Source organism: Gigantopelta aegis, chromosome 4 (assembly GCF_016097555.1).
Source record: "Gigantopelta aegis isolate Gae_Host chromosome 4, Gae_host_genome, whole genome shotgun sequence".
NCBI lineage: Eukaryota > Metazoa > Mollusca > Gastropoda > Neomphalida > Peltospiridae > Gigantopelta > Gigantopelta aegis.
The window spans coordinates 77,849,851-77,863,696 of record NC_054702.1 but is presented as its reverse complement, the minus strand read 5'-3'; the positions used below and the strand labels follow the sequence as shown (position 1 = coordinate 77,863,696).

The 13,846-nt window shown below is 35.1% G+C and overlaps 1 protein-coding gene across 1 annotated transcript in view; it reads left to right on the top strand.

Moving 5' to 3' along the window:
* The window catches only part of LOC121371152 (anaphase-promoting complex subunit 1-like), a 51,453-nt gene extending 38,667 nt beyond the window's left edge, over window positions 1-12,786 (top strand). The window contains exons 38-53 of the mRNA XM_041496822.1: window positions 423-497; window positions 886-962; window positions 1,394-1,484; window positions 1,955-2,068; window positions 2,580-2,725; window positions 3,020-3,106; window positions 4,206-4,323; window positions 4,757-4,840; window positions 5,313-5,380; window positions 6,053-6,128; window positions 6,631-6,693; window positions 7,022-7,102; window positions 7,799-7,894; window positions 8,336-8,525; window positions 9,721-9,852; window positions 11,802-12,786. Coding sequence (XP_041352756.1) covers window positions 423-497; window positions 886-962; window positions 1,394-1,484; window positions 1,955-2,068; window positions 2,580-2,725; window positions 3,020-3,106; window positions 4,206-4,323; window positions 4,757-4,840; window positions 5,313-5,380; window positions 6,053-6,128; window positions 6,631-6,693; window positions 7,022-7,102; window positions 7,799-7,894; window positions 8,336-8,525; window positions 9,721-9,852; window positions 11,802-11,896 — 1,593 coding nt within the window. The 3' untranslated portion in view covers window positions 11,897-12,786. The remainder of the gene's footprint in view (window positions 1-422; window positions 498-885; window positions 963-1,393; window positions 1,485-1,954; window positions 2,069-2,579; window positions 2,726-3,019; window positions 3,107-4,205; window positions 4,324-4,756; window positions 4,841-5,312; window positions 5,381-6,052; window positions 6,129-6,630; window positions 6,694-7,021; window positions 7,103-7,798; window positions 7,895-8,335; window positions 8,526-9,720; window positions 9,853-11,801) is intronic.
* Window positions 12,787-13,846: the final 1,060 nt, after the last annotated feature.

The window sequence follows — 13,846 nt, the reverse complement described above, 5'->3', positions numbered from 1 at the left end:
TTCTTTCTTTCTTTCATTCAAGCACTAGATCCTGTGACATGATTACATAATTTTGTTTACATAACCACTGCTGGAATTACTGAAGTTTGTTTTGTAATGCCAATAATAGTATTTTACAATAATGGTAGAGAGATTCATTAACAAGAAAGAAAAGTAAAATATTTATTCAGGGCTGAATTTACAAAGTGTTTTTTTCACGCAGGTGTTTAAGCATTGTAAAATGTATGCAGTTACACATATGTAAGACATAAACAGACTTGATAAATACGGCCTTTTGTGTGAAGTATTAGTAAAAAAAGATTATTTATGTATGAGATTTGTGGTATTTTTAATACTGGTATTGTATGCCTTTTGTTGCTAATTGCTATATGTTGTGCCTGCATTGGATGTGTATAAGGATGTGGTATTTATTTTCTGTCTAGACATTGAGTCGTGGACTGGTGCTGTGGGAGTCTGTGATGCCCAGTTTGCCATGGGTTGACAGTAACATTCCAGATGTGAGTTTATCTGCACTTAACTTTCTGGAGTTTTAACACATTTCAAAGGCAAAGAAAATGAGAATATTGATTTCCTTACCAATAATCCATATTAAAAGTGATTATTACACTGCTATTTTGTTTCTGTCTGTCTCTCCATCTGTCTCTGTCTAGCTCTCTCTCTCTCTCTCTCTCTCTCTCTCTCTCTCTCTCTCTCTCTCTCTCTCTCTCTCTCTCTCTCTCTCTCTCTCTCATGAAAGTGGGAAACTGTTTGGCTTTGTCTTGTTAAATTTAAAGAGCTAAAATTTCTTATTTATCTGAATATTGTTTGTCATATCATTTCAACATATGGATATGTATCTGCATTCAGTATGAACATAATTGTTTTAATGTTTACTTGTACTTTTAGATTGTGAAAAAGTATGCGTTCAAGAAGGGAGTGCTGGAGGAAGACGATGATACAGTTATTGACTATGAAACCATGAGGTAATAAATATCTCAGCTAGCTATAGTCAGACTGCATGAATCATCAGTCACTTACATTCTACAGTTTTCACATAATCTCAAGAGTACTTATACCAGTATTAATGTATATGTGTAGGCAAAGAGAAATCTTGTTGGGGGAATTTGTTTTTTATTACCACTGGTGGCACTTATAACAGGGGTAATAACAGTTAAAATTTCTTTGAGAAATGAACATGCATTGGTGTAATATGCAATATTATTGGATGATTTTGTGCTTACAGACTTATGACTTTGTACTAAATGTGACATCATCATTATTATGCATAAAATAATTTAGATTCTAGTGTTTGATTTATCCTAAACTAGTTTGTGTACTGTGTAATATTTATAATTGTGTTTTTGAGGGTTTTGTTACTTATGTCTAATTGATAGTATATAATGTTGGTTTTCAGTCAGGCATACAGTAACATAGTAGCTGGAGCGTGCATGACGATGGGTCTCAAGTTTGCAGGTTCAGCAAACGAAGCAGCATTCAATACTCTGGTACATTTATTTTTTTAAATTAAAAACCTTTTTAAACTATACTTCCATTTGAATATTTGTTATAATTGTCTCCCTTTGTCCTCTAGTAAAAAAAAAAAAAAAACTATTTTCAGCATTGGTCAAAGTTTACTGCTTGATTTTCACTTACAAACTTGTGTTATCATGGAGTGATTTGTGTTTTTAACTTTTAAACTATAAAAATATGAACTTACACATTTGCCTGTTAATCTGTGAATCTGTCATGATTATAGTTTCATAAATTATCTTAATTTAATGAATTTATTGCTTAAATTTTAGTGAACTAACTTAGCCTTTGTTTCAAGGAATTTAATCTTCTTTAGGCATTAACATTGCTGATGCACTTGTTTATTATAACTAATATCTAGTACATATAGCCTCAGTTTAGTTCTTTTTTAAATAATGTTTTGATGTTTCTTATGATTACTATAAACAGATGTTTTATTTTGTAGATGGATTGTTTGAAGAGGTTGTTTCTGATTCTGTCCACTTCAAGCTTCTCTGAACAGACTGGGAAGAGCACAATAGAGAATTGTGTGAATGTGATTCTCACCTCAGTTGCCATGGTAGGTTAATACGAATTAGAATTGCTCTTATCAATTTCTTGATATCAATGGTCACAAATTGTATTAAATTTATTTGGTAACCAATTTTATACTAAATTGGAGACATTCATCAATTCAAAATTTAAAAAAAGGAAAAAAGTGAGTACTAATAACATATCTCATACATTTTGAAATACACAAAAATAGGTTTGTTTTGTCCATGAAATGATCCATTTGATTAGTGATGTCTAGAATAAGCGACGTCATCCAATAAAAATTGTATAACAATAGAAAGTTTGTTAAACTCATTGGTATGTGCAACTTGAATACATCGACTTAAGAAACAAGAGGGTATTAACTTATTTATTTTCTATCACTATATTCCATAATTATTTCAGCTGGTTTTGAATAATTGTTTTTGGTATACAGACAAAATGAGAATGAGACAGTCTTTGTATATAAAATATTATACCTTGTGAATCGTGCCATGGACAGTTGAGATGATGCAATAGTTGTTTATCTCTTTGTAAAGGTGATGGCTGGATCAGGTAACCTAGAAGTGCTAAGAATGTGTCGAATGCTGCGTAAGAGAATTGGACCCCAGTATTCGTACATGGTGTATGGATCTCACATGGCGATTGCCATGGCAACTGGCTTGTTATTCTTGGGTGGAGGTCGGTGAGTACATAAAATTATGTATGGTTGAAGATCTCAGTTGTTGCATATTCAGTTGTAGGTGGGTCTTAATGTCAAAACACAAAGTGACAGCTTAATGTATAATTATGTGATTTTAAAAACAAAGACTAAAGTTTTTAATGCATTCCGAATGTATATTAATAACTTATTTTAACTGTCTAGGGTGTGTGTATGTACACACACTTGTTTATTGAAACACTGTGATATAGGTTTGTATAAGTTAGTAAAAGTGTAATTGTATTTTTTGCTTAAAGTTTGGTTTACTTGTTATTTTAGGTACACTCTGAGCACCAAACCAGAAGCCATTGCTGCTTTGATCTGTGCATTTTTCCCAAAGTATCCCACTCATAGTAATGACAACAGGTACTTGTATTAAAATCCATAGGAGAAAAAAAAAAGACATTTTTATCTCGCTTTGAGTCAGTAGATATAGATATTAAGTTTTAATTGAAATACTTTAACATTTAGGTCAATGTTAAATTTTGACATTCTGGTCCATTTCTCACAAACTGTAACTCCTAGATCAGTGAAACTTGGTTTATAGTTGCAGCTATGAATATTTATCTCGGTGCATGTTTAAAACAATATTTTAATAATTAATTTTGCTTTTAAATGACATCAAATAAATTTATGGCAAGACATTTAATTCTGTGGAATTTGTTTTTATGATTAGCTAAAATTATGCTTGTAGTTTTATTACCTAATTATTTCCCTTATTTGTATGGTAAAGAATATTGATTTGTGTTCTTAGAAACCATACTTGAAGTGTCTTTTGTAGATGAGTGCTTTGTACAATATTATAAATAGCAAAATAAATCATGTTAGCATAAAATACAGAAAATAAATGTAAACTGCTCTACTATACTGATGTGACTGTTATTGGTAAGAAGGAGCGGTATGTAGCCCAGTGGTAAAGTGCTTGATCGATCTGGGATCGATCTCCATAAGTGGGCCCATTGGGCTAACTCTCGGTCCAGCCAGTACACTGGTCGTGGTATGTGCTATGTGCTGTCCTGTCTGGGATGGTGCATATAAAAGATCCCTTGCTGCATTAGGACAAATGTAGCGAGTTTCCTCTGATGTTTACATGTCAGAATTACCAAATGTTTGACATCCAGTAGCCAATGATTAATTAATCAATGTGCTCTAATGGTGACGTTAAACAAAACAAACTTGTTATTGGTAAGGAATAAAAATAACTCTGATTTCCCACATTCCAGGTACCACCTGTAAGCATTCTGACACTTTTATATTCTACTGACGTGACTTATTAGTAAAGGAATAAAAATAACTGTGATTTTCTACATTCGAGGTACCACCTGCAAGCATTCTGACACTTGTGTGTTCTACTAATGTGATTGTTATTAGTAATGAATACAAATAACTGATTTCCTACATTCCAGGTACCACCTGCAAGCATTCCGACACTGAGTACAGATAACTCTGATTTACTGTATTCCAGGTACCACCTACAAGCATTCCGACACTTGTATGTTCTTGCAGCCGAGCCTCGCGTGGTCCTTCCCCGAGATGTTGACTCTGGCAAACCTTGCTACGTTCCACTGGAAATCAGATTTAAGGTGAATTCATTTTGGGGTTTTTTTTATTGTTGGGTTGTTAATCATGACCAGACCGTCAAAACTGGGCTCTTTATTGTATTCGATAGTTTAATATTTAAAATATGGGGGTGAATTAATAAGCTGAGGCATTCACAACTAGGTGATCCAACACCAGCAAAATTAATCTTTTTAAGGCATTTTCTTTTCTTTTTTATTTCTATTTTTCAAAATTCTCGTCACGACAACTAAGAATGTTTCTGGTGTCTTTTGAAGGCATTTGTTTTATTCACATCGTTTTGGTAAAATTACTGTAACTTATTTACTTTTTTCCAGTGATCACAATTTAGTTTACATTTCATGTTTAATTATTGCAGTTACACTATGATAGCATTGAATTTTAAAGTAGGTATCCTTTGTTTGATTGAGGTGTACTGACATGTCATGTTGTTTTCAGAACAGTAACATTTACAGCAATGTTACATGCAACTACAAGACTATTGCTCCCTGCATCCTTCCTGAGTTGGATCTCATTGAAGAGGTATGTGCAGTTGTTTTTTATTTGTTAATTCTCTGTAATTGTTAAATTTACTCAGCCCATTAGGTGTTCTGAACCTTTGCCTATTGGTAAGCAATAGTCCTTCCCATAGGGAGCGCCGTTTTCTTACTATCATGGTATTTGTACTACAAGTTATTTATTTCTGAGCCGATTGTCTTCTAAATTTCACTAAAAAAAAATAGTGCACCACGACTGGTATATCAAAGGCTGTGGTATGTGCTTTCCTGCCAGTGGGATGGTGCATATAAAAGATCCCTTGCTACTAATGGAAAAATGTAGCTGGTTTCCTCTCTAAGACTATGTCAAAATTACCAAATGTTTGACATCCAGTAGCCGATGATTAATAAATCAATGTGCTTTAGTGGTGTTTTTAAACAAAACAAACTTTTTTTTAAAGTGTTTATGGTAATATATTTTTTCCCAAAATTGCTTTTTATTTTTATTTAATCAACAGATAAAGGTGCTAGGACCAAGATATTGGCCGATTGTTTTCCATGCTGAGAAAAATTGGAATATTCTTCAGTGAGTTGAATTTATCACTCAGTTTTAAAACTAATTATTATTACCATGAATTTAGTAAAGCACAGTCTAGTGTTTATTTATTATTAGCCAGTGAGATAAAAAAAAATTAATTAAAGTAAAAGTCTTTAGATATCTGACATCACAGCTCTACAGCTGTTTATAGATGCTTGGTTTCATCATTGTTCATGAAGTTAGTATGCTTATTACAGCACCATTTATTTTAATCATATGCATAAATATTGTATTTAATGAAAAGCTTTTAAGCAATATAGTGTGGTGTAAATTCAGCATATGTTATAAAAGATATGTGAAATTACCAAATATTTGACATCCAATAACTGAAGATTAATAAATCTGTGTGCTCTAGTGGTGTCATTAAAAAAAAAAAAGTTGTGATCCATTAATAAAAACTAAATTGTGAAATTTGATAAAGGAATAAAACTCAAAACCTCGTTTAATATAGTACAAACTAAACAGGTGGGGCCGAATTTACAAAGCCTGTTTTTCTTAAACGCAGGTGTTTAAGCAGTGTAAATATATGTAGTTACATGTGTATAAATCAAAAACAGGCTTTGTAAGTTAGACCTTTGTTTTAAAACTGTATAATGATAATTCCATACATGGCTTCTAAATCTAGATTTAAGAGTTAAGTCATACAAAATGTGTTTTCAGATCTTTGCTCAACCAGAATGGAGAACTGAGTGTGAAGCAGAGAGCAGGACACTTGTCTTTTGTGGAGGATCCTCAGGTACAATGACATAAAAACAGTGCATGCAACTTATGTTTGTGTTTTTAACATAAAGTGTCAGCATACTAACCTGGGTACACTACATGGCTGCTTGTTGAGAACCGATTAATGGGTGAACAGCAAGAGGTATTTATACCACCACAGATGTGATAGTACATGACACAGCTTTTAATATACCTAGTGATGCACCCACTCTGGAGCTGATATTGGGATACAAAGCTAGTAAATGCCAGTTTAAATCCTGATCACATAGCCAAAGCAGGGCTATCTCTGGGTCAGCAGAAAAGTTCACCAAATTATCTGTTAAACTTAATTATTACTTGAAATTATTTTGCCAAATTAAAATAAAATTTGCCAATTGTTTTTGAAATTCACAATTGGCGAACTTGGCGAGTGCCAGAGCTAGCCCTGCAAAATCAACAGTGCAAATGTGTTCATTGTGTCTTTAATAATATATTTTTTATATGAAAATAGATAAAATTGTTCTTTCTTTTGTTTCCAGGGTTACAGGAGCATGTTGGCCAAGTCACTGATTGCAGATCACATCAGTCACTGCTCACACAAGGTAGCTTAATTATTAAATAATCTTGTGTGATGTTACATTGCTATATTTGAAAAGAGTAATTGGAGATTAAATTAATGACAGTGGTATGTTATTATTTAATCTGGATTCATTAGAAGTTCCATTATTTATCTGTTACATTTGCACATCAGTATTATGCCATCTCGGTACATATCACTACATACTTTAGTTTAATATTGTGGAAAGGTCAGTTCTGATTCAGACAATATTTTTGGTCTCAAAATATTTAATTTAGGTACTCATAAGTTAGTCATTGTATATTATTTTCATTGCATACAAAGATATAACTGTTTATTATTCCTATTTTCAGCCTGAAGTTGTGAAGGCTTTTGCTTCAGATCCTCGTATAATTACACTTGCAGAGTGCTTCCTGAAATCTGGTGACAAATTGGTAATTGACAGTTGTCTTTCCTCCAGTATTTGATTAGTGTATTTGACTGAGAATATGTTGGTCTGTCAATGAATTTATGAAATGAGAAAAACTAATTTCAGTATTATAGTTATACTAGTTATATAACCTGATATAGTGGAACTCTCATTTTATTAAGTTCTACAACATTCAACATAACCTTGAATTTAATGATATTATTGATATTATTGGTTGAAATTTAATTCTTATTTAACATGAACTTCCATAATGAAGCTGATTTTTAATATGCAATTAACCAACCTTCACATTTTATCAAATAATATTTTAGTATAAAATATTCCATTGTAAATGTATTTTGTATATGGTAACTTCAAAATATTTGCAAGGTAGATGTTTATTTGTTACTAAATGAAACTGAATGACAAATTACACTGTCAGAGATGCACGTGGATGGAACATATATTTTTGTTTAAGGCATTTTTTTTATATTGCAGTTTTAGGATTTAAAATCTATTTTAAAATATTATTTATTAGTTTCTTTATGAACTAGTTGTAATCTAGTTGGTATTATTAAAACAATCTTGATGAAGATTAACTTCATTGAAATTGCAAAAATGTTTTCTATGACAGAAACATTTTGAAATTCAGAGGAATGTCCATTGCTTGTTGTATTTATATTGTTTCGCAGTTTGTATGTAATTTTGTTACAAATTCCAGGACTGCCCAACACTGCGAGAACTTGCTACAGTTGTGTATCAGTGCATCACTCAGGACAAACCAGGGGCCATTGGTTCACACTTCGTATTGCAGCAGGTTAGTATGAGAAATTATCAGAGAACATAAATTATATGTAACAAACCTGCAGAAAAGAGAACTAAAGCTTTAAAATTATCAGCAATGTTGTCTTCTTAAAATTGTATGGTGATTAATTTATGGTTGCAAACTGATAAAATGGCAGTTGAATGTTATGGGTCAGAGCCTGTGGAGTGTATTTTAATGTGAGAGTGGGATAGTGTCACTTCCATGGTCTTTGCAGATGAAAATACATGTATTTGAGGGTCCAAACCTATTATTGAGGGGTTCAGATGCTCCCAGAAGAACGTTTTGAATTTTAGGTTTTCAAATACAGTATTTTCAGACATCTGAATACAATAACGTAAAAATAACCTACACTTTTTACATGACCTAGACAGAATTTTTCTATTTATTTTGTTTGTGAGTGATGGGATGGTGTGTTTTCTCTCCGACTGTCAGCTGATGATGCAATGCGAGTGTGGTATTCAAACGGCCGGCGTGTGGCAGCTAAAGTTTGTGCTGGCCTACTACAGATCGCGCCACCGCATCTGTAGCCTGGGAGACGAACAGCCCAAGCAGCTGCTGGACCTGGAGTTCCTGCTCTACCTGAAGCATCACGTGGAGAACCTCCTCGACAAGTGGGAAGCAGGTATAACAACATCGGAGATAAAACCCTTCGACATTTATCCACAATTATAGATTTTTAATCATCTGTACAATGTTTCTGGGTGTTCCACTGTTTTGTTCAGAATTGCCCGTATTATTCAACCATAAATTACAATGTGATTTTCGGCTGGTGCTTTGCATGCATTCTGAATGGGGATCACCATTTAAGACCATTCTGTAACCCAACCTTCAGGGTTATAATCAATACATTTTGAAAATGGTAACCATTTTGTATTACTGAGAATAACCTAAGGGAGGTCTTGATTGATTTGCAAGTAGTATATCTCTGGGAAACAGTTTTGTGCCAGTTTGAGGTTAGTATTCAGAAAGTAGTGGGTTGTCCTTTTTAGGACTTGGAGAACTTTACTAATACCGGTTTACTAATAAAAGTGTGGACTTTCTGTGTTTTAGCTAACGAAGACAAGCATGTCAGAACAGTAATTTGCATAAGAACCAGATGAATATGTTAACCTATACACTTAAAAATCAGATGAGTAATCTGCTGTGACATTTACTGTTATTTTATTATTATGACATATGATTCTACTGATTGCCTCAAATATAGGAAATTCACACTAAATTGTATTTCATGTAAAGAGAATGTTCATTTATTTGTATGCACATTTTAGTTGCTAAGCAGGTGTGTTTTGAATATTAGTAGTACCAGTAAGCAAATGGCATAGATGGCAGGCAGCCGTAAAATGATAATCATATAGTAAATATATTATTAACAATATACCAATTTACTACTACTGCATTATTGTTTGTAATACACGTGTTTATAAGTACATAATATTTTATGCATGATGTTAAATGCAAAAAAGCTGTCAAAACTAAATAATTAAAACTGTGTGAAATGCTGGTTACCTCATTCCAAACAATGCACCGCAACTGGTCAAAGGCTGTGGTATGTGCTTTCCTGTCTGTGGGAAAGTGCATATAAAAGATCCCTTGCTGCATTAGGAAAAATGTATCGGGTTTCCTCTGATGACTACGTGTCAGAATTACCAAATGTTTGATATCCAATAGCTGATGATTAATTAATGTGTTCTAGTGTTGTCATTAAATAAAACAAACTTTTTTTAATTTGGTTATATTTTCATGCTTTTAATAGCAATTTCTGATTCTTTGTTTTCTTTTTCTTTTTGTTTCTTATTATTTTTTTGTTATAATTTCAGAGAACACAGATATTATTCTGAAATACTTGCGGAATGAGTCTCTGAAGGGACAAGAACTAGGATGCTTGTCAGCTTTCCTTTCCTGGTTTGACATCCCTAACTCCACCTTCCTGGACCCGGTGCATGTTGAAGGTATTTTGTATCTCATTTGGTGGTTTTTAATGCATAAAAAATATTGTGTTAAATATTTATATATACATTTTGAGAGTATTTTTGGGTACAGGAAAAGTGCTTATAGACTGATAATATAACTAGGCAACTTGTTCTACACATGCTTATTGGGAGTGTTTTGTGACTGGATTTGTTACATTTCTTTTTAGAGTAGGGGTGCTTAAAAGTACAACATTGTAACAAAGTGCCTATAGTGTAAAAGAGGCTTTCAATATCATTTAACCTTTTACTGAGATTTATATAAATATTTTATAGTAAATGCACATCATTGGACTAACATGGGTTTTTATTGATTTTTGATCATTACAAATTTTACTACAATGCTTTTAGAGAGTTTTCATATATACTCTTCAAAAGAAGAAACGCAAAACCACATTGTCATAACATTTGGAGAATTGATTTAATTATTGAATGGTGAGTCCAATAATTACCAAATGTTGGAGGATTGTTCACAATTCACTCTAGTCCATTGTGAGTAAGTGATAGGACACACCACCAAGGTCAAGGTTATCTGGAGTCAATACCGGGTGTGGCCTCCGCGTGTGTTGACAACTGCCTGGCACCGCCTGCCCATTGAAGCAACCAGAGTACGGATGACGTCCCGGGGGATGGTGGGCCACTCGGCCTGCAAGGCTGCTGCCAGCTCGGGCAGGGTCGGGCTGTGGTTTTCGCTGTCGGAGGCGTCGGTCCAACTCGTCCCATAAATGCTCAATTGGGTTCAAATCCGGTGATATCGATGGCCAAGGAAGGACATTAATGTTGTTGTTCTGTAGGAAAGCCGTTGTGAGACGTGCTGTGTGAGGCCTGGCGTTGTCATGTTGGAACACTGCGTTGGCGTTGGCCATAACTGGAACGATGTGTGGCCGGAGGATCTGGTCAATGTAGCCCTGTGCATTCAGGTTGCCCTGCACGTGGACCAGGTCAGTTCTGCCAGTGTGTGAGATGGCTGCCCACACCATGACACTACCCCCGCCGAATCTGTCCACTTCCTGCACGCAGTTTGCCGCATAACGTTCACCACGACGCCTATACACGCGACATCGTCCATCATGACGTCGGAGCAGAAATCGGGACTCGTCACTGAACCACACCTGTCTCCCATCGCAGTTGAGGCCATTGTCGATGAATCTGGCACCACTGCAGTCGGAGTCGACGGTGTTGTGGTGTTAAGATGACACCTCGAACTGGACGTCTGGCACGAATTCCTACCTCACGTAGGCGGTTCCGTACGGTCTGGTCGGATATCCTGCGCAAACCTGGTATTGCTGCAGCTGTGGAGGTGGCAGTAGTCAATCGTTCCCGAAGGTGGCGTACCCGGATGTAGCGGTCCTGCCCGGGGGTAGTGACCCGTGGTCGACCGGATCTAGGGAGGTCACGTGTTGATCCATGTTGCTTGTAACGGTCCCACAGTCTGGAGATGGTGCTTGGGGACACATGGAATGCCCTGGCAACGGCCGTTCTGGATTCGCCTGCGTCTAGTCGGCCGATGGCATTGTTTCTCTGCGGTTCACTGAGACGTGGCATGTCCTGGATTGTCAACTGTCGGCCAGATACAGAGGCCAGGCAAGCGAACACCCTGCACTTTTATACTGTCGGTGTTCATGTTGCACGTGCAGACAACGCATGTGCAGTGGTGACATGGTTTGCACGTGGCTGCGTTTTTGCGAATATTCACATTTTGAAACTTTATTTTACAGTAGCTGCGTTTTATCGAATGTAACCGTGGGAATGTGTTTGGGACATGCAATGACCTTATATTCACAAAGCATGAACCGGTAGGAAACATAAAATCGGAGTTATAACCCATTTGTACCCTTTTGCGTTTCTTTTTTTGAAGAGTATATTTTATATCATAATGTAAATATATATATATTTTTTTAATGTCGTTGTTTGCGTGGTGTTTTGTACAGGTCCAATGACACTACCAGCACTGTGCAAACAACTCACAGGTCTTAAAGTGACAACTCTTATGAAGATCTTGTCAGCGTGGAAAGTTGGGTCGTGACCAAGAAGGAAAGGAAATAATCTGTAAAAAAAAGAAAAAAAAGAAGAATGCTTGATGCAGATGGGTGTTGTTTTTCTGTGTACAGCAGATGAAGTCCAGCTCTTCTGGCTGTTGTAAACTGTGATAATTCTGTGATATCTAGCTCACATTCGAGTCTCAAACATTAAATGAGACCCTGTGTCATGGATTCACATCAGAATAGAAAAAGACATTTCATACGGACAGGTTGCATCATTAACAGTTGAGGGAATAATTTTCATGGAAGTGAAACAATCACCATGTATCTTCGTAAAAGTTAATCATGTTTAACACAGTATGGGTTATTTTAAAAGCTGACATAAGAAGGATAACCAACGTCTTTACAAATGATAAAATACAGTGGTTTATCTTTCATATACATGTATTAAATAGACCAGGATATAGCCATGGTAGAACTTTTTCCAGAGATGCGATGTGTCACAGAATGAACCTTCCACCCCATCCACCAAACCTACTGGTTTACATTCTGTTCCAATCTGTCATGATAAAGGTCATGGCATGTGACATCCATGAGAAAGTTCATATTTATTCAAAACACTTGCCATTAATTGGGAGGAGTAGCAGCAGTCAGTATCATCTCTTATACTTCAAACAGATTTTATTTTTATTTTTCATTTGCCATCCAGTTTAATACCATTATCGTTATGATTAACAAAACGAATGAAATTCAATCAAAACTGTTCCCCATACTAACTAGATGAGGAATCGTTACACAACTGTTAATGAAGGTCAGACAAATCTATGTGCTGGTGACATGTGTAACTATTTCTGACTGAATTAGAAGATTTTGGTTGAATCCATAAATTCATATTGTATCAGAAATTAATATACAAATACATTTTTTAAAATTGGTTTTGTCTTTTTTGTTGTCATCAGATTGCTGCAATAATTTACAGCTGAAGTTTATAACATATTTTGTAAAACAAAATACAAACACAAGTACAATATTAATAAACATGTATTTTCACTGTCAACATACATAATTGACTGCTTGATACAGCATACAAGTCTGTCACCAAATATAGTTTGGTGCTGAATGGGACTGGGGGTAATTTTGTTTAGGCCACATTAGCAAGATTGGAGTTTTAAAATTGAGGGAGCATCAACTAGTGTAGTGAAAAGCCAAGTATTGGATGCTTTTTCTAGACACTATTAATTATATGAATGTACATGTATATCCAAAATAGCATGGGACCAAGAATGGAACCCTGAGAGACTTCAATGCATAGCAATAATTTGTTTACCGTATACGCGAACACGTTAATTACGCACAAACTTATTTCCGATTTGGTATATTATTATTTACCTTATAATATATAGTCTTATCTCTACACGCCCAACCCATATCAGAATCAAGCAGTCGGTGGTCCGCAAGGTCACGTGATTTTGTAAACCTGCCTGGTCACATGGATTTGATCCAAATGACACACATTTGGGTGCAAGTCTGTTGTTACGTAATCTCAGTTTTGTTTGTTTTCTTTGTAACCTTAAATGGAAGTTTGTGAGTATCACCAATAATGAAAAGTTATTTCTTATGATATTTGCGTTTTTCAATGTTCTGTATCGCATGTGCGTGTCCCATCGATAACTTGACAATAGTCTTATCAGACATACATCTAACATTGACGTCTCACTGGCTATCCAGAGATCGGGCCCGGGACAGACATGCTCGAAACTCTAGTGGTATATGAGCATGTAAATAAATATTGGTAATGGTAATGGTCTCGCTGACAGCATAGTGAACATATCCAAGTATGTGCGTGAAATTGTCATTGAAAACAGTTTTGCAAATGAAATATGGGTAATTTTTATTTTATTATCGGGGGACACAGTCGCGAAAATAATTCCTCGCGAAAATGTAAAATGAAAGCCTGATCGTTAATTATTTTAGCTGCGAAAATATTTGCGTAT